At 38.6% G+C, this 22,151-nt stretch overlaps 2 gene segments (V, D, J or C); both read right to left on the bottom strand.

Moving 5' to 3' along the window:
* Positions 1–939: 939 nt before the first annotated feature.
* On the bottom strand, positions 940–1,578 carry LOC119887002. The segment is given in 2 exon segments: positions 940–1,387; positions 1,475–1,578. Coding segments are annotated over 2 exon segments (345 nt in total).
* An 18,698-nt stretch (positions 1,579–20,276) lies between these two features.
* On the bottom strand, positions 20,277–21,095 carry LOC119886979. The segment is given in 2 exon segments: positions 20,277–20,954; positions 21,042–21,095. Coding segments are annotated over 2 exon segments (363 nt in total).
* Positions 21,096–22,151: the final 1,056 nt, after the last annotated feature.

The following is a 22,151-nucleotide window of genomic DNA, read 5'->3' as shown; positions in this document are numbered from 1 at the left end:
GTGGTTTACACGTATATTGTCACTTGCAGCGGTTGGGGACGGTGGCAGCAGCAGTATTCCAATCCTATTTTGACTTTTTGTTTGTATTAATTATTATTATTAATAACCCGTACTTATAGTAATGACAATAATAACAAAAAGTTGTTGTTTTTTCTTCTTCGCTTGTAGTCCCCCGCCAGCCTCCTAGCCTATCTCTATTTTCTATCCAATAGGCATCTCCCTTCCCTGACAATATGGGAGGCATGTATTTACACACACGTACAAACACACGTACAAACACGTACAAACACACACACACACACACACACACACACACAAGATTAAGTCAATTTGTTTCTGCTGTTGTTATTGTTGTCATGTATATGTTTAGTTGATGTTTTTCTTTCCTTTGTCTCTCTCTTCTTCTTTCCATTGTATTGTCATGTCTATATTGTGTATTTTGTCTTGCAATAAAAAAAAAGGAAAAATAACAGTGAACAGTCAGTGTGCTGTGATCATACTGTCAGTGTCTCTGCCTCAGTGAGACTCACAGGATCCAGCAGCAGCAGCAGAGCTACAGAGAACATGGTTGGTATTGAAGGTGATCTGATGGGAGCTTCTCTTCTTCTGCTGCAACTGACAGCATGATATCAAGTCTTTATAGCAGACTGTGAGGAAGTTCACTTTGCATAGAGAAAGACACTGACAGGCTATAAGGTATATAATGGACCAGACAATTAATTGTGCATTGGTTTTTGTGTGGGGAAAATTGTTTTCTTAAAAATTTGGTATTCAATCTGCAAATCTTGTGGAAGAGTTTATCTCTAAATTAAACAAAATAATGTAAATTTTTTCAGCACATGCGTGATATCAATCAATGTCATTATAAAGATACATGGAAACCGTTATAATAATAAGTATTGTTTGAAACATTGCTTCAAAGGGCAAACAACACTGTAGTTTTTTCTTACGTTGCAACTTTACTATTCAATCAGCATTGTGAAAATAACAAAACAAGTAATACTGAGACGGCAAGTAAATGTCGATAGTGGTGGTGGTAAAAAGAGGAAGTACTTTTTGTATGACTCTCACATTATTGTCTCTCACTGTGGATCTCTGGCACAGTAATACACAGCAGTGTCTTCAGGCTGCACATTCTGTCCGTTTAGAGTCACTGTTTTGCTGGAAGAGTCTAAGGAGATACTGAACTTGTTCTTTAGGGAATCTTTGTAGGATGTGGTGGATCCAGCTCTGCTTCCAATCCACTCCAGTCCTTTCCCTGCAGGCTGTCTGATCCAAGCTGTCCAGTAGCCACTAAGAGAATAAGAGACCTGACAGGTGATGGTCAGACGTTGACCTGGCTGCACAGTCACAGAGGCTGGCTGTGTCAACTGTTCACACTTCACACCTGTTAAAAAAGACAATGTTTCGTAACAAATGATCAAGTTATACTGCAAAAAGAAGTGCTGACTTTGACAAATCCAGAGAGACTCACATCCAGCTGCCAACAGCAGCAGCAGAGCTACAGAAAACATGGTTTATGTTGAAAGTGACGTGCTGTGAACTCCACTGACAGCCTGATGGGAAGTTTTTATAGCGGAGTAACAAGGAAGGTCACTGAGTTTGCATAGAATCAAACATATGAAGCATCAATGTTGGTCTAACTGGAGCCAATAGAAGAGTCTGTTGACTGTTATTATATCTGCAGAGTGAAAACATGCCTGGAAATCACCTCTGTTTTACGTAAGATGTTTTAATTTCATTGTACATTATTTCATTATAACTATTCTTAATGGAAATATTAACATGAATCATGGATAATGGAAAACATATTCATTAAAATAATATTGCTGCAAACAAAAATACAGTGACGCAGCCGGGATCATGTAGATGGTATAAAGACTTAAGTCTGATGCTGCTGGTTTGAAGGTTTGCGTAAAAGACGATGATGAATAATTTCAGTGTTTGGAGATGTCAAAGAAAACAGTTGCTCAGGAACTGAAAGCTGTGTGACTAAAAAAAACTTTTTTTTTTTATATTAGAAAAAAACTAAAGTAGTTCACACATTTATATGTTACTTTCTGTGATTATAACTACATTTTACATTTATCTGTGTCTTAATCAAATATCATGCTAGGTGGTTAATTGTTGTCGGGATGTTGTTTGTTGTATAAAATAATTAACTTAAATATGCTGCCATACTTTTCAGTTCAAAATGCGCTGAATCAAGTTAACACATGACTTTTGTTTAGGGTAGAAAAGTATCAACTATCACAGTATCCAGTGTACATGTTAAACTTTAGTTCAGTCCAGGGTTCAAGTGTCAGTTAAGATCAATGAGAACAGCAGATCTGAGTGTCTCCTTTTAGAAACTTGACACTGACTGCCCTCTAGTGATTTTGTGAAAGAATCTGCAACATTTTTTGTCACTCTCATATTATGACTCACTTTAGATTCCACATAATTTACAAACATTAATGTATCTACAAAGCGATGCAGACGCATCATTATTTTCTAACCACTATCCATGAGCAAAATTTATAAATGAACATCAGATTTTATGGGATTAATATCCTGCCTTGATTCAAAACTGAAAATAAAGTTATGAAAGGTTGAAACTAAGTATTTGAAAACTCAAAATCTTACAAAAAAAAGTTTTGCAAGATCGACAACTAAGATTTGCAATCTTGCAAAATGTAAAAAAATTTAAAAAATCTCTGCAAACATTATGTTGTTTATGAGTTTTCCTTCTTCAGAACAATTTTTCAGAGTTTCAAATTTGTCACTGTTCTCCCAGTGTATTAGTTTGTTTTCCTGGTTTGAAACCTTGTAAATGGTGATCTGAAAACTGGTGTGCAAATGTGTGAAAAAAAGTTTTGAAACTCTGAAAATTACATAGTTTAGAAAATACAGAGGAAGCATGGGAGAAATAGTTCGTTGTTACTGTGTTATTAGAGCATGGAAGAACAGTGGATACTTTTAATACATCTCACACCCATAATATTACTGTGTAGCTACAGAATAACAAATAATAAAGTGGAGAACATGCAAGATTTTTTTTTTTTACAACAGCCTGCAAAGCTTTTCTATTGTGTGTTAGGAATGAAAATAAATTCTAGGCTCCTCTGTACCCTGTTTACATTCAAGGTCAGCTGTGTTTGAGCCACCTTCATATACAGTATATTTCACATTATTACATTACTGTATAACTTGAGAAAGGTAAGTTTGTTTTCACTCCAGCCTGCCTTAAGAGCTGTTGCAGTGCAGGATGATAATAGACTTGTTTCTCAATGTATTATTACAGATGTGGCTGGCCTTCTGAAGGGGGCGACCAAATCATTTGTTTTTTATTGAATTCAGTCCATTAGTATATTATTTTGGTAGCACATCACAACTGAGAAAAACACCTTAATGAATTAATAGATGCTAAAGGAGGTCATTCTTTCTTGTAAACTGTTCAGCTCTGTTTACTAGCACTGTAACTAGTAAGCAAGGGTGTCACTTTGTGTTGTAAAGTGGGCACATAAGGTCTCAGATTAGGGGTGTGATGATACATTTACACATAAGATGTGACGATGAACGAGAACAAGACAAAAATATAGTACTATTTAGATGAAACTATGATGGTGAAATATATGTGCTGGAGGTCTGAGTACTCCCCCTGAAGATTTTGAGCATTAAACTCGTAATTTCCTGCATTCTGGAAACATTTTCTGCTCCAATTTATGGTGGAAATGTCTGTTTTTTATGAGGGAAAACTATATTGCATGTTTTCTTATTGTGCAAATAAACCTTTCTCAAAGCATTTTCATTTCTTAGTTAACATTTCTTGGTGCTACTTTTCAGAATGTTTTTAAGAAATGCTTTCAAAAAGTGATGGGGACAAAATCAGCCATTTCAAAATGTGGTGGGGACATGTCAATGACACCTAAGCTTGTAGGTACCCAGCCTTTTAAGTTTAATACTTGCATATTGCAAACCAAAAGGAGAGAAAAGAATCAATCGGTTGTATTTGTTGAAATGTAATTAGTTTTATTCATTGCACATTTGCAGCCCCAGTGCCATAGTTCTTTAGTTTGGGTTTGCGGCACCTAAAAACATTTGACAGCTGAATCAGATTATTGAGAGTAAGTTTAGTTTTCAAGAAATGCTAAAGTACTTGCCTTTACATCCAAAGGTGTCTTTGAGGATGAACTGATGAATGACAACCCATCTGTTAATGATCATTGTTCATTCATTGTAGACAACAACAATGAACTCCAAGATGAAGCTGTCCATAAATATATATATCTGATTCTTTTCGTCCTCCTCCTCCTTCTTTTCGTCCTCCTGTGAGTGATGACCACAGCATGCTCCCTCATCTTCAGTGCTTTAGGCCATAAAAGAAAAGACAACAACACATATAGTTGTTACTGGTTAACTACAGTAAAGCCAACTTTGAAATGACTACCACACATAAAACGTGGTTTAATAGAATAATCACATTTAACAAAAGCAAACATTTTGGCTTAATAACTGTCGAGATTTGTCTGGTTGATAGTCTCCATTGATTACTGTAAATTAAGCCAGCATTTTACACAGCATAAATTAGCCTAGTGGCTAGCGGACTTTTCCTCTCCTCATAGCTTAACAAATTACATGTTGTTTTCGATCTTGCAAAACTTTTTTTTGTAAGATTTTGAGTTTTCAAACACTTAGTTTCAACCTTTCAGAACTTTATTGTCATTTTTGAATTAAGGCAGGATATTAATCCTATAAGAAGGAATATAACGAAAAACTGTAGGCTTTGCTTGAAGAGACACAATAAAGTTTGTTACAAATTTAATAACAAACTGGATAAAACCATCAAGTTTATTAAAGTTTGGAAGGTTATTAAAACATTTATCAATACATCTGTTAAGCATAAACATGTAGTGCGCGATATTTTAATCTACTCAGTTTCTCATCCACCACAGCTGTGTTGTAGTTTCACACAAGCACAGCGCTGATTCGGCTCATAGCTAATTGTTACAAACAAGCTAAAGTTAAAGATTTCTGTCTTTAGTAACTGTTTAGCTTAGTTTACCCCGTACATTAAAATATTACACATACTGTATAAACTCAGCTGCTGGCTGAACCAGCTCCTGTCTACCAGCAGCAGCAGCAGGAGAAGGAGAGACTGATAGAGACTGACTTCATCATTCTTTCCAAACTTCACTCATGTTGATGTCAGGGATATGATTTATTTATCTGAAATTTTAGATTTGTTTCCAGTGAGTGGTTGAGAGTGTTTACCTAACTTAAGAACATGTATGCTGAAATGGCTCTTTAGTTATTTACACTTTTTGGTAACGCTAAATAATATAGCCATTTCTGGTACTGAGGTGTGTGTGTGTGTGTGTGTGTGTGTGTGTGTGTGTGTGTGTGTGTGTGAGTGATTTAATCAAAGTTGTATTTGTACATTTATGGGCATATTTACCAGGATGGTGCAGACCAAGGTCCTACCACAGTGCAAGTCACTGCTGACGGTAAAGATGATGCCATTCCATCTCTGTGAAATCAAGGTCTTCCTCCAGGATCAGCTTGTCTTTCACTGGACTGATTGTTAGCCTGATGTAGTACTGCATTTGTATGGCTGAGTACTCAAAAGGCTTGATTTATAATTCTGCTAAATGTGTATAAAAAATCCTGCTAAATGTGGATAGAGAAAAACTGAAACTACTGTTGTCCTTAAAACATAAAGCCAAAACTGTAAACTACAAAAGTAGTGTAAGAAAAGTAATTGCAGAAATGTTGAAATGCTGTTTTGTGGAGAAGATGTTAACTTCTTATAGTCCTGATTGTGGCACTTACACACATCGATGCAGTGTCATTTTGGATTTTACAGTTTGCTAAATAAAAAAGATACACTTTAGACCATATTGTCTAGATGTTTTCTTACATAACCATGGATTTTGGATTAGCAGTGAGAAGGTAGAGACATCATGGGAGTTTGTATTAACAATAGAGAGATGTGTTCATGATACCCAACATTTTAATGTTTGATATGTTTATTTTTATTGAGTGCAAGGTGTGTGCAAAGTGGAAGACATCTGAGTTTTGCACCGACTCCTCCTCACAGGGAGGAACTGGTGAAATTGGAGAATCAATGTTTACTGTATGACTGGTTCCCACAAGAGTTTCATGTTTCAGTATATTTTTGTGCAATACACTGAAAAACACATTTATAAGTTGTTTATTATGCACAGTCGACAACATGTGAAGAATGTGAAGACTTTCTCACAAAGTGTTCATAAGTAAAATCATTTTCAGGACATCAGTCGGAGATTTTGGAGATACAGTGTTGATACAAAAAGACTAAAATCTGTTAGGAAAGGAGGAGTGCAGGGCTCTGAGAGAGACAATGGGTTAAAAACAGACGAATACACCAACAACATAAATATATCAGTGAATACCCCAGCAAGAATAAAAATAAGAAAACTTTTCATTATATTACAAGACATTTCCCAGTCAGACACATGAACTCTGTCATATTATGTTAAACAAAAGCTTCAGTGAAAATTACAACTTTTCCACCCTCCCTGCAGTCACATTAGTGAAGGTGGAAAACAGCTAGATTTTGCATAAACCCTAAATTTAAACCTTGCTTAATATGAATTTCCCTCAAAAGTGGAATTTTGTGTTTTCTCAAGTGATCCTCCAACAAACAACAATATTAAACATACTCACCAAATATTATGAGACAAAATCTCGACTTTGCAAAAAAAAATGTGACATTATGTTTTATTTTTACCCATCTTGATCTGACTGCAGGTCCACAAAGTGATATTCATATTACAATGGAGAAAAATCTTACACAAGAAAAATTATATTATTGTTAATTAGTAGTAATGACAGCCAGACAGAGAAGATTTGTTTTGGAAAATGCCTCCACTGTATATTTAATATTATTATAATGTACACAAAACATTTTATGTTCCTTTTACCTTTTCATTGCTAAATATGTCTGTTTCTCTCTGTAACAGTGAACTGGTGCTGAAGTCATTAGTGGTCTGAGGGCTCCTCCTCTGGTGGCTTCATGAACAGTCAGTGTGCTGTGATCATACTGTCAGTGTCTCTGCCTCAGTGAGACTCACAGGATCCAGCAGCAGCAGCAGAGCTACAGAGAACATGGTTGGTATTGAAGGTGATCTGATGGGAGCTTCTCTTCTTCTGCTGCAACTGACAGCATGATATCAAGTCTTTATAGCAGACTGTGAGGAAGTTTACTTTGTGTAGAGAAGGACACTGACAGGCTATTAGGGAAAGATGAACTGTTTGTCATAATTAGTCAATGCTTGGAATTGTGCTGAATATTTACATAAAAAAACAACTAACAAACAAATAAGTAAATATTTACTAAGAGAAGTGTCTTTAACTAAAGACTCATGCCACTCACACCAAGTGTTTCACTGAGCTGCACGGGAGCTTATTCCTGTGTATGGTCATCAAACTGCTCAACTCATCCCCCTTTGTCACAGTATGGACAACTGTGGACTGTGAGGCTGCTGAGGTCCTTCTGGTTTTGCTGATTGGACTTTGTTATTACATTTTCCGTAACTTCTGATACAGTGCAATACATACTGGTAACATGCTGAGGGTTTGTCATGCTGTGGTGGTTTTGGGGGGGAGCCAACAGGGTGCCAGTGCCTCTGTAACACAGACCTTGGACCCCCTATGGCCCCCCCTCTGAACGAAAAGTCTACAATAATCATAGTAATATATCTTCCTTGCGATGATATGGCACTGATGCGAAAGGCAGAACAAAACCCTGTCAACACACCCATGTGGGATGATGACCACACTGATGTGGTCTTTTGGCTTGCCACTTTCTGCTTCTCATGGATTCGCCTGACGAGTTGTTGGACAGGGTTTTGAGGCCGACAGACAAGTTTTTTCAGTTTACCTAAAAATGTCTCAAAGGGAAAAGCTGAAACACTATCCAACGGGCCGAATTTCCATGCATCTTCAAGGAATGTATGTTATAGCTGACAAATTCAGTGCCATAAATTGCAGCAAAATCTGTTACAAAGAGTTTCAAAATCTCCTCAGCATAGTCACAATTGTCAGAAGAACATAAGGCAGGACTCAGAAGAATTCTCATAGATACCGATAAAAGTAAAAAGTTTCTGTACATTATACTGGGTATATTATTGAGGAGAACAACAGGACCAGTGTAAAGTAAAAATTGCCGCAGCTCTGTAGCTTTCCATGTGCTGAATTCGAACAAGGATCGTGGTTTCCTTGTAAAATTGCTAGGTAAATATTGCCTGATAGAAACCATATATGCGGACATTACAACAAAAAACTTCATAGATTGCCTGCATTTTAGCGGCCCCTTTAGCCAAAGAAATATTAACTTGCGCATTGCCCCCAAACACACAAGGTGCATATAATCTAACACAAAACTGGTAACTAGACCTATACCCAGATCATTTAGGGGGGAGGTTGACAGTTGGTGGTGTTGATAGCCTTGCCTCCCAAATTGCTCATCTGTCCTAAGCTCTGCTGATATTACAGGATAGGCCACCTTCCCATTAATGTACTGGCCTTTTTGAGTGCACCTCTCACACCCATAATAGCCTGTATGGCCTTTGGAACATTTAAGAAAAGCACGAGCAGGTGCATCACAAATAAAAGCATCGGGTAATGGTACCCTGAAATGTACACCATTGTACACAATTCCACTCTGAGAAACGGTTTTAGTCTCGGCATTTGTCCTCCGACTGCAACTGCTAGCGCTTTCACCGGAAAAGAGTTTACCCTACTTCCAGTCTCGACGGCCACTTTTGTGAAATAGGCCTATTGATTTCTTTTAATATGCGCGAGGGAAAGACTGCAAGACAGCGCTCTTTGAAGACGACGAGAGCGTGCGCGCACGGCCGGACGAGGCTCTCTCTCTCTGATCGCCTCGGTAGTGTTGTTTGAATACGGTGTGGTTGCGCGCGCGCTCGAGGCCGGCCGGCTCTATTTCTCTCTGCTCGTTCTTAACTTATATGCGCCCAGGAGTCATTAACCGATCAAATGAGGCTTTATAATAGGTACATGAAAATATGGAACTTTGGAAAACACCGACGATTAATCCAAAATAAACAATTCACACGTTGCCTTGATGTAATAGACAAATAAATTTATGTATATAAATGAGTCCCTTATTATTACTATGGAAACCCCTTCCAAGTCGCAATTTGTTCCGTAGTGCAGCAGTTAAAAACTCTACTTCTCTGACTGCTCGCACGCTGCAGCGGCCATGGGATTCAAATCCTGGCGGGAATAACCCCCACCGATAAAACATTGCTGACATGGACTTCCATCAGTGTTTTTAACTGTAAATTCAATAAGTGCAAACATTAAAATGCAACCAGCTGGTAAAAGTGAAGAAATTGTTTAACAGCTTGCTATGCCTTGCTAACAGCTCCACAACCAATCCTTCTTAACAATATATTAAAGCCAGCCACTCAAAATAAGCTCAACATATGCATAATATTGGCTTAACTTAATAAATTAAACTCGCATGTTCAACGCCACGCTTTAACCAGGTTTAATTACCAAAGCTACATGGCTCACGTAAGTTAAGTTAACTGGTTTACCTTTGCTAAAAGCTAAGTTATGGCCTCTTAGTCTTAACTGTAACGTTACTTTCCAAAAAAGCTTGGTTAACATGTCATACAGTAAATTCATCCCGTTTATTATACACTAAAGCAGATTCTTACCTGTCTTTGTCCACACACAACACCGTTATGGGTCCTTCCTCAACGGACAGCAGACTCGAAGGCGCCAAATTGTTGCTGGGCAAAATTTTGCTCGGTGATGGGGGTGGAGCTTTCCGGATGTGCGCTGCACTGCTAACGGTTTTAAAACATTTTGTGGGGAACTGTGGCAAACTTGTCTGTTCAAATTCATATAGTGCTTAAAAAACCATTATTAAATTGACATTGCTTCAAAAATCTAAATAGCTTAATAGTCGTATGCAATTTGTATACAATTTGGACCTAGTGGCTGTTTAAATAAAATAGCATCCATGTCTGACATAATCAATTTTGAATTTGGTGTGGAGCCCAGCCCACTTAGTTTAGCCCATTTACTGCCCATGTGGGGCCCAACAACAAAGCCCACTCTGAGCCCATGCCCAGCAGAAGCCCAACCAGCCTAAGTGAGGCCCATGTGGGCCCCAATTAGACGTGTTTGCAGGGAAGTGTCTCAACTAGTGGGATCCTTAGGACGTTACACCGCCACTGTCCAGCATCGTGTCAAGGTAGTTATCCCTGATAGAAAGTGTTCTCCCTGCCGCTGGAGCGCACGTGCATTCAAAGTTGAAGGCAGACTTTCGACTTCACGAAAGTAAATGAAAAATATAACGTCAAGTGTTTCATCCATCATTTTAGTATTGTTTTATCAACGAGGTTTTTGCAGAGCAAGCTAGCACACGGATTATACACGCTTTTATAGGCTAACGTTAACATTACATGTTATTGAACTTCATATTATTCATTGCACTGAATTGAGAATGTCTAAACAAGCATATAGTTTCCCTGTAAAGCAAACATTTACTTTGCGATAGTCTTATGATGTTATAACTGACCACGTAGTCATCCATGTTACTGTTTGGAAGCTAGATCTAGAGAGTCTGTCCCATTTTTCAAGTAAACTGCTCATACAAAAATCTACGCCATCGATACTGTAAAATCAACATCATTGTAATCAGTTTAACACATTGCTCTCCTCAACGTTACATCTACTTGACTCAAAATGCACATTAAACTGAATGCAGCGCCCCTGAGAGTCCCCCTCCCTAAAGGGTAAATTCATAGGTGTCATTTACACTCGGGACACTGGGGACATGTCCCCACCACTTTTTTAAAGGATAATTTGTTAAAAAAACGTATGAAATATAGCTTACAGTAAATAACAAATAAGAATGCCTTTAGAAAATAACTTGCACATTAAGAAAAAGTAGCAGATCTGAAAGCAACACAGAACACCTGAAAGCTGCACTGACTTAGATTCTGTTATGATTTAATATTTAGAAACGTGCCACCTGAATTTTGTGTTTCCTTTTACATAAATAAAAACATTTTCATCATAATGCAGGAATTAAAGTGTTTAAAGATCAAAATCCCCGTCCATATTGCACAGATGATGGCCTACCATCATGTATTTAATTTTGTGTATACTTCACATCATGACTAATAACAGGGGTGAATATGAACAAGTTTCTATTTCCCTAGCAAAAGTTACAGTGGGATACAAAATACAAACTGGGATCCAGAGAAAGTCCAGTACACTAGAGCTTATCCTGTTCATTAAGCCTTACAAAGAAGAGTTGCATCAAAGAATGTACTGTAACTCCAGCTAAAGTTAACAGGAATGTTGTTGTTTTTTTTTTGAATAATGTAATTTAATAAAACTATAACTAAGTACTGAAAATATCCTGTTACTGAAACAAATAACTGTAAGTTACTGAAATATACTAAAACATTACATTACTAAACAAGACATTTTGAAAGCTTGAACATTTCCTTGTCTCTTTTGTCCCTTATTGAATGTGCCCCTCTGACAAAACATCTGGCCCCAGCCTGGCCCCATCAATACTATTGGTGTAGAACCGCCACTGTCGTCATGTATATAAGGGACCGGACAAAGAACAATTAATTGTGGACTGGGTTTTGTGTAGGAAAATTATTCTCATAAATATTTTGGTGTTCAATCTGCAATCATCTGGAAGACTTTATTTTATTTTTACTGAAATGTACATTTTTTATCACATGCATGATATTAATCAATATCATTACAAAGATACCGTTTAACTACACTAATACAGCATTGCATGAAACATTGCTTTAAACGACAAACAACAAAATTGTATTTTTTTCCTTAAAAATAAAGAATAATATTTTATTTGTTTGTGTAGATTGGAACTTCAATATTCAATAAGTCACTACTCAGACTTTCCATCACTGAGAGTAACAATCAGTATTGTGGAAAAAAAAACAAATAATACTGAATATTGCCAGTGATGGTGGTAAATGGAAGAAGTTGTTTTTGTATGACTCTCCTGTTATTGTCTCTCACTGTGTCTCTTCTGGCACAGTAATACACTGCTGTGTCCTCGGTCTTCAGATTGTTCATCTGTAGATAGACTTTACTGCTGGAGATGGTGAATCTACCCTGGACTGACTGGGAGTAAGAGATAGGAGAACTAATGTGTGTACAAGAGCAATCCACTCCAGTCCTTTTCCAGGAACCTGTCTGATCCAGTTCCAAACTGAGCTACTAAAGCTAAACCCAGATGTTGTGCAGGTGAGTCTGTGCTTCTGTTTTCAAATCTATGAACCTCCTTTAAATATGATGTAAACTGGATCCCTGTGAGAATTTGTTTACAGTAAGCTCCTCCTACATCACATTCTGCTTTTACAGTCAAATTCAACAGTATGAACACAGCATGACACAAAATAAATCAGCATTTAAACAATCTGACAACTAGCAAATAGTGATTTGAGACATCTGAACCTCCCTGACTGCGATAACCTGCTGAGTCAATTTAGAAAATTTGATTATTCACATGATTCTGATTTGAAAAGATTTGTTCTCCTAAAATTTGACAAACTCATGACTTACTTAATGGCTTCATTTCTGATGAAGTTTAATTCAGAAATCCTAGGATTATGAACTAATACATCTGATCGTAAAATTAATTGATTCATACTTTTGGTTTTATTTTCATTCTGTTGCTGCAAACACAAGTGAAGTGAAAGCAAGATAATCTGTGAATATTTGAGTTTGTTGCAGCTGGTTGAGGGCCTGGATTGTTATTTCTTTTTTTTTTACTTTAAAGATTTCAGAATATAAATTGTGGCAGTTTGAAGCCACAGACATACAGAGAAACCTGGAGCCTCAAAAGGAAATGAATTATTTAGGAAGTGAAACCTGTGGGACGATATGCAAAGAACTTACAACTGCAGTGCACAGGAAAAAGGCTGCTGGTTTATCTGTCAGATTAATGTATAAAGTGCAAATTCAAAATCACAATTAAGAAGAGTAAACAAAACACTAGACAATTTGAGTAGTTAAGTAGTGTAGAGCTGAAAACAGTTTGATTCTCCATTTATTCTCTCAATCCACAGTCTCTGCTGGACTCTGTGCATACTGTAATTTTAACTCCACTCCAAACTCCTGCAAACTTAGAGTAAAAACACTTGTAGATCACAAGTTAGACAGTTAGCAAAAACAATTTATTGTTCAGCCACTGTCTTCTGAGGAGTCATTTTGATGAAGTGTATTGTATCTTTTAACATTAATGACATTAGTCATGTGAGTTGATTGTGGTAAAGATGAGTCCTGTAGGTTTTTGTACAGCTGCTCAACCAACTCCAGTCACTGTGGCTCTCGAGCACAATAATAAACAGAAGAATCTTCAGTCTTCAGACTGTTCATCTGCAGATACACCTGCTGTCTGTTGTTGTCTCTGGAGATGGTAAACCGGCCTTGAACTGACTGAGAGTAGTAGATGCTGCTACCATCACGATATATCCAGGCAACCCACTCCAGTCCTTTTCCAGGAGCCTGTCTGACCCAAATGCATATCATAGCTGCTGAATGTGAATCCAGAGGCTGTACAGGTCAATCTGTGGGATTCTCCAGGCCTTTTAATCACTGGTTCAGATTCTGTCAGAGTCTGACCATCAACACCTGTTAGGACAAGAAAATAATAATTTTCATTGAGTTGGTAATGTTTTAAAGATAACTCAACTCATGATCAATGAAAATCTTCACCTGCCCAGCAGACAGTTAAAAGCAGCAGTCCTGTCCTATAGTCCATCATGTTAAACTGTGTGTCCACTGTTCTCTGTCATCCTCTCTGCAGTCAGATAAGTAGAGGTGGAAGACATCTGAGTTTTGCATTGACTCCTCCTCACAGGGAGGAACTGGATTTGACTTGGATCTCAGTTACAGTTTGGTGAAACTGGAAAATAAATGTTTACTGTTAATGAGTCGCTGACAAACACATTATTAAAGTTAGTTGCTTCTAATTAAGCACAGTCTGTTTCATGTGAAGATTGTGACAACAGTTTATCAAATTTACAATACCCCCAAATAAGTATTTTTAAGTGGGGCTACCAGCAGAGTTTCAGGAGCAGGACCACACATCAATGACGTCACTCCTGGCTTTCCATAAATCAGCCCAGGCGCTACTACGGATTTCCCTATTGTAGCTTCCCCACAACGCTTTCGAATGTCTATTCAGCTACTGCAAGCATCATACATCTTCTGTCAATAAATCACTTAATCGTATCTGTTGATTGTGGTCCTTGATAGTGAATTACATTTTAATAGAAAAACACAAACAAATAAAACCTTAACAAATATTTCTACTCTAGCATGACTATGTAATCTAATACATTTATGAGAATTAATACCCAATTATAAATTTTAATATTCAGAAAATATTAATCCATAAATCTCTTGTTTCAGGGCACCACCGGAGTTGTAATTAACCCAGAGACTCCGGACCTCTGGGTAGCATTTTAATAATTATACAATTATTCACTAGTGATCAGTTAGCTAATTATCGCTCAATTATCTTAAATCAATCAGTCAGTCTCATATCGAAGGGGTAAATTCTCTTGGCAGGGACTTTGAGACAGGCAATACACACACAATTCCTCGATTACAGTGAATTTATTAACTAACTAAGGTGATATAAAAATGCGGTTACATACATCAAAGAAATAAACAATGGCTAAACAATGAGAAGGGGTTCTATTGTGGGGAGCATTTGACTCATACGGCGGAAGAGAACTAATGAAAGTAAGCTATGAGGTTTAAGAGTAAAAAAGATAATCTATTAACACTATGGGACATCACTGATCACAGAATGCCTTCTTTTGCCTTACGGTGGGTCGGCGGCCTGCCTTGGCCTGTTGCACGGGTCCCACGCTAGCTGCCCGATTCCTGGCTTTTTGCTAGGGAATTCTCCGGGGTTCCCCGTGTTTGGAATGAAGAAAAACCCTCAAGGGTTGGCTGTCCTCGGTCTGGCAATTAGGCTGTCCTTTCAGGTGTCCTTTGTTACTGCTGGTGGGACAGGTGGCTGCGTCCGACCTCCGTGAGCTTAGCTCGACGCATAAAGCTTAAAAAAGAACTTGGTCGTTCTTGAATTAACTAGTGTAACTTAACGGACTGATAACTTTTAACAAAACAAAAAGAAAGAAAATAAAAACAAGAAGTAAGTTGGTTTTGTGGAGAGGTCAGAGGACAGCGTTTGGCCTTTTGTTTGTTTGAAATGAAAAAGAATAATATAGAAATTGCAACACCTAAATGTGATTCAGGCAATCTAAATTTGAAAATGACTTAATTTGAATGATCTTCAACAGTTGATTTGACAGGCTTTGTTTCCGGCTGAGAAGACTGTCTTCTTAACTTTTAATATGTCTATAAAAAGAAAAGAAAGATTGTTATCAAATATCTTCCGACAATCAAATCTTAATTGTCACACGGCTGTACCGTTCTTAGAGAATCTAAGGAAGACACATGAATGGCATCAGATTATTAGACATGATAAATACCAAGAGACATTTATACATTAAGGGCATTTCAGACGATGGCATGTAATACTTATTTTGTCCACTAGGGGAAGCTCGGGTTACATGAGGATAGCTCTGATCAATCCTAACACAATCTTCTCAGGAGCTGGGGAATTTAGTCATTTTTAACCTTAAATTTGAGCTGGAAATTAATTGAGTATAGGGGGACATTTCTTTATCATCATTTCTAAAGGAAGTATCAGAAAGTATTGTGAACAAAGCATTAATTACACATAAAATGAAGGAATGTCATTAACCTTGCTGAAAATTAAAACACTGCAAAAATTAACTTGTTTAGATTCTTTTCATCAACAATTAACAACAACATGGTAACATAAACACTCAAATGTAGTGGAGAGACCCAGTCAACTAAATTTAAAGATTTAATTAAACAAGGTAATGCTGAGTTTTGAGGAGACAGCAGTCTTTGTTTACACAAGAAGTTCAGGGCTGTCACTGGTGTCCTGGAGTTACTCACACCTGGGCGTGAAAGGAGAATATCCTGTGATGTGAGGTAATTAAACAAAGAGCAAGGTTAGTTGCCATGGTTACGTGTGTGGAGAGCAGTTTAGGGTTTCCTGCCCTCTCTTAAGAAGAGTTTTGATAGGCTGTTCATGAGAACGCTAATCTCTGTTCATTGTTCCTTTTGTCAGTTTAACAGTGAAGCACCGCGTTATCTGGCTGCGGCATCAAAAGGTGGCCAGTTTTACGATCAGGCTGTTCAGGGACAGCACTTAGGGACAGCGACCCTTTCACCTTTTCCTTTGGGTCTCTTCAGCCGTCTGATTGAGTCTCTGCAGACCCTTACCAAACCCCAGGAGATGTCTCTAGTTTTTGCATGTCAAAAGGCCAATCTCCAAGAGAGGAAAACTTTCCTATCCCCTCCCTTTTCCTCAGAGAGAGAGAGGGAAGGGATTTTTGAGTCTCCAAATTACTTGATATAAAATGCACAAATCCACACTGTTGGTACACTACACTACTGTTGATTTTTTCACAAAGTGTTCATAAGTCAAGGACATCATGTGAAAGAAAACCTTTGGTATTTTTTTTTTATTATATAAGATTTTCAGGAAAAACATGAAACCCCTCAGCATATGCGTTCCATGAACAGCAGTGGTTTTCAGTCAATACAAAAAAATCCACTATGTTTAATTTCTTGTTAGATAAAGTCTTTTTAAATTTTGACAAACAACCTTTCAGAAAAAGGCTCCACAAAGTATTTAATATTATTATTATTGTAAATTATAATAAACCATGTTATATTAATTTAACCTTTTCACTGCTAAAAAAAATGTATAATAGTATAATTTACATACAACATACAATGATTGTAATGTCAGAGTATTTAAAGTGATGAAACAGTTGCTGTTAAATTACATGAAGAACATTTAATGAAATCTGTAGACTATTTCTCACTATAACAGTGAACTTGTGTTGAAGTCATTAGTGGTCTGAGGGCTCCTCCTCTGGTGGCTTCATGTTACAAGTGTTCAGGCACTGAGGGGTTTTTGTTCAGGTCTACTGATGGTTTGGGTTATTGTGGATCTCTGGCACAGTAATAGACAGCAGTGTCTTCAGGCTGCACATTCTGTCCGTTTAGCGTCACTGTGTTGCTGGAAGAGTCTAAGTCGATACTGAACTTGTTCTTTAGTGAATCTTTGTAATATGTTGTCCATCCAAACGTGCCCTTCCAATCCACTCCAGTCCTTTCCCTGCAGGCTGTCTGATCCAACCTGTGTGATGGTTGCTAACATCATGGAGACCACTTTTTGAAGGTCGCTATCTCGTCTCAGAATCAAACGGCATTTCTGCTCGGTCTTGTCACAGTCTCAAACATATTGGATATTTTTTATTTCAAATACCATTCAATACCACAACTTTTTCAATGTATTTTCTGCAGCCGCATCTTTTAATAGACAAGCTGCTTTGTGATTTTAACTTGCCTCACCAACTTGTTTGATGGATTTTAGATGTTTTACTGTAAATGTTCGAGAGCAGAGGGTCTTTGTAAATGGTTGTTCTTCACTTTCCATAGTCATCTCCACAGGTGCATCCTTTCACCCCTTCTCTTTATTAGGAAGCCCCCACGAGAGCAGCTATTTGGTTAGGGTTTCTGATCACACTGCATTGTTCTCACTTCTCCAAAGTCCAGTATCTGAACACGGGAAGGCCCTGACTGATTTTATTGCCTTGTTTGAATACAGTTTGCTTAACCTAAATGTTTTTTAAACAAAATTATTGATTTTTGAGGCAGTGCCGTGGTGCAGTGCACCGTCGCCTCACAGCAAGAAGGTTGTGGGTTCAAACCCCGGTTGTCCTGGCCTTTCTGTGTGGAGTTTGCATGTTCTCCCCGTGTCTGTGTGGCCCTTAGGTGTAAGTGTGACTGCTTGTTTGTCTATGTGTGGCCCTGCGATGGATTAGCAACCTGTCCAGGGTGTACTCTGCCTTCTGCCCAATGTCAGCTGGGATAGGCTCCAGCCCCCCCGTGACCCTGTACGCAGGATAAGTGGTGATGGATAATTTATTATTGACTTTAGGCAAAACAGAGATGCTTCTTCAGAGAGCATCATACATAATGACAAGCAGGTAATAGAAATACTTAGGCACTCCCTTTGATGACCATCTTAAATTTGATATAATCGCAGCGGCTATTGTGAAGCATCAGTAACAGAGAATTGTCAGTTGCACATGTTGATCGAAACCATAGAAAAAAAGGAAGCCAAAACCACAGCGTCAGCTGTTGCTTTCACATGTGTGTCTTTTTAGAGTCACTGTCATTCTCTCCTTAGTTAGTGTCATCTGACTTCATATCTTCTACTCCCACCTGTAGGTCTTTGTAAACAAATGTTCTGAGGAGTTTTTGTAAAGCCTCTCTGCTTCCTTTAACCAGTGTGTGTCTTTGGCACAGTAATACACAGCAGAGTCTTCTGGCTTTAAGTTGGACAGTCTCAGATAAGCTATGCTGTTGCTGTTATCTCTGGTGACTTCTATTCGTCCTTGCACACTGCTGGCATAATCTGTTCCACTCGCATCGCTGTAAACACGTCCAATCCATTCCAGTGCTTTTCCTGCAGGTTGTCTTATCCAGCTCATAACACAGCAACTAAATGTGAAACCAGAGTCTCCCCAGGCTTTTTCACTACTGAACTGGAAAGAATGGACTCCATACTCTGACCTGTACACCCTGATGAGATGAAAGGAGAGAGGAACCACAGAAGAAAGTGTGACAGTCACCTGGGAAGTTTTCTGGGATCACTGACTGACCATCAGTCGATGTTGTCTGATAAAAGATAAAACAGCAGGAAGCAGGAGAACTCACAGGGCAGAGAGAGAGCAACCAGCAGAAGAGTGAGTGTGTTGATCATCCTGAGGCTGGAGATGTGACCTCTGATGCTCCACACAAAGTACAAGAGCAGTCAGCAGGACAGAAGTACACTGCACAGACTGAAGATTTGCATCAGGATATCACGGGGAGGGAGGGGCTCATGCACAGGCTCTCTTTTAGAGTTTAATTTTACTGAATCATTTATTTATTTTCATTTATTCATGGCTTTAATGTAGCTGTAACTGATCAATGTTGGACACAATATCACATCAGAAAACAGACATTTTAATAAATTGATTTACTGATTTGTATATGTTTTGTTACTGCAAACACAAGTGAGGCTTTTAAATGTTTCAGTATTAAAATTGTGGCTGTCTAAAGCCACAGACACTTGGAGCCTCAAGAGGAAATGAACTACTTAAGAACTGAAACCTGTGTGACAATATGCAAAACAACTAATTACTGTAGTTCACAGGAAAATATCTGCTGGTTGACCTGTCAAATAACATATATGAAAGTGCTCTTTTATCCATCCATCCATTGTCAACCACTTATCCTGCATACAGGGTCACGGGGGAGCTGGAGCCAATCCCAGCTGACATCGGGCGAAAGGCAGGGTACACCTCGGTCAGGTCGCCGGTCCATCGCAGGGCCACAAACAACCACTCACACTCACATTCACACCTAAGGACAATTTTAGAGACACCGTTTAACCTTTGGACGGTGGGAGGAGTGCTCTTTTATATCACACTTAAATCTTAGATTAGACATTTGAAACCATTGGATAACACAAATGCAGTTTATTATTCAGCTAATTTTTCTACATTCACATCTCTGTTTAGAAATATTTTCCAAATCAAAGAGTAATGGTTCTCGCAAAGTGTTTGTTGTTACTCTACTGTATCATTTTCTTCAACTACTACTTAAAGTAATGACATTTATCAACTGAAACACTTGTTTTAACACAAGTGTTTGAGTACTGTAGGATTTTGTACAGCTGCTCAACCGAGCACAATAAATAACAGTCTTCCGACTGTTCATCTGAAGAAACACCTGCTCTCTGCTGTTGTCTCTGGAGACGGTAAACCAGCCTTGAACTGACTGAGAGTAGTATTTGCTGCTACTGCCACTATCGATCAAACCAACCCACTCCAGTCCTTTTCCAGGAGCCTGTCTGACCCAGCCCATGCTGTAGCTGCTGAATGTGAATCCAGAGGCTGTACAGGTCAAGATTCTGTCAGAGTCTGACCATCAAAACCTGTCAACAACTTGGATCTCTAGTATTTGGTGTACAGCATGGTAATTTTCATAACATATCAACATAAACTTCAAACCAATAATGTCAACACAAATATTTCTTTAAACTCGACATATTGTTCCTGTGCCATATAGTGTTTTTGTCATTATTTTTCACTCCCAAATTGTGACCGACTTTAGAAGTCAATAAATATTTACATGAATGTGGCTGAAATGTGTACATGTAGTATTTATTTTATTCATACCTGGACAAAAAAATTCAGCAGTGTTTGCTGTCATTGGTTGTTTTGTAAAGTAACATTTTTAGACATGTGTTTATCGTTTATGCTTAATGATGATCTTTCTCAGGGCCAATTTTCATTACCACAACAACAAAAGCTGATGACAGAATTAAATTATAATAAAAGTCTTTCTCATGATCGATAAGCACAGTGAGGATGAGTACTGTAGGATTTTGTACAGCTGCTCAACCAACTCCAGTCACTGTGAGTCTCGAGCACAATAATAAACAGCAGAATCTTCAGTCTTCAGACTGTTCATCTGCAGATACAGCTGCTGTCTGCTGTTGTCTCTGGAGATGGTAAACCGGCCTTGGACTGACTGAGAGTAGGATTTGGTGCTACCACCATTATCATTCCAGGCTATCCACTCCAGTCCTTTTCCAGGAGCCTGTCTGACCCAGGCCATATGGTAGCTGCTTAATGAGAATCCAGAGGCTGTACAGGTCAATCTGTGGGATTCTCCAGGCCTTTTAACCACTGGTTCAGATTCTGTCAGAGTCTGACCATCAACACCTGTTAATACAGCAAAGAAAACCATCACATGCAACAAACTGACACATTACAAGAAAACATTAAATAAAGATCAGTGAAGACCTTCACCTGCCCAGCAGACAGTTAAAACCAGCAGTCCTGTCCTATAGTCCATCATGTTAAACTGTGTGTCCACTGTTCTCTGTCATCCTCTCTGCAGTAAGATAAGTAGAGGTGGAAGACATCTGAGTTTTGCATTGACTCCTCCTCACAGGGAGGAGAGAGCTGATAGTGTTTGGTGAGTATATTAATGCTTGTAAAATATCAACATAAATGTCAAATCAACATCAATAAGCATATTACTGTTCCACAGGGCCGTACTGGGATAATAATTCAGCCTGGGAATCTAATGTTAGCCCAGGCCGATATCTTCACATTCACAACAGACCACACATATTGTAACTGTTTTAAAGAAATATTTGTGTCTTTTCACTGAATATTCCAGTACCACGTTTTAGTTTTATTACACACAGCTAACTGTCTTCAGTTTCAAAAGTTAGTCACAGTCACTATTTCCATGCATATGCATTTCCTGCTTTCCTATAGAGCATTATTAGGTGTTGCTACTTGTTTGTTTTTTTAAAAAAACAAAACGTCTCGGGTTACGTATGTAACCCTGGTTCTCCGAGAAGGGGAACGAGAGACTGCGTCGGTTACGACACTATGGGAACGCCTCTAGGCGAAGCAGGTCTGAACGTGAATGAAATCACTCCAATCCTATTGGCTTGTTGCTAGAACGGTACGGTGTGACGGAATAACCGGAGGAGTATAAAGCACACCTGTACACACTCATCATTAGCTTTTTTTTATTCAGCATGCGCTCTGTATGTTGTTTGAAGAAAGCTCCAGTCCTACAAGCAGTGTGTCTTACCTGAAGAAGAAGTCTACCAGCATGTCCGGCAACCAGATGTACAGAAGGTGTGTTTTTTCTTGCCCTCGGTACATCACGGATGGAGATTCTCATGAGATGTGTGTCTCATGTTTGGGGATGGAGCACGCCCGGGCAGCTCTCGAGGGGGCTGCCTGCGCCCGTTGCGAAGCCCTTTCCGTGTTGGTACTGAGGTACAGCATGGCTCTCTTTCCGAGGATGGCCGGATGTGCTTTCCCCGAGGCGCGGGCCCTGCGGCCGCTGAGGCGGCCCGGCGGCTTCACTCATGGGTTCACAGCGTGATCTGTCGG

This window comes from Micropterus salmoides, unplaced genomic scaffold (genome assembly GCF_014851395.1).
Source record: "Micropterus salmoides isolate LMB-PRFRI ecotype aquatic unplaced genomic scaffold, ASM1485139v1 Ms_hic_scaffold_10, whole genome shotgun sequence".
In the NCBI taxonomy this organism is placed as follows: domain Eukaryota; kingdom Metazoa; phylum Chordata; class Actinopteri; order Centrarchiformes; family Centrarchidae; genus Micropterus; species Micropterus salmoides.
This window is presented reverse-complemented; position numbering and strand designations above follow the sequence as displayed.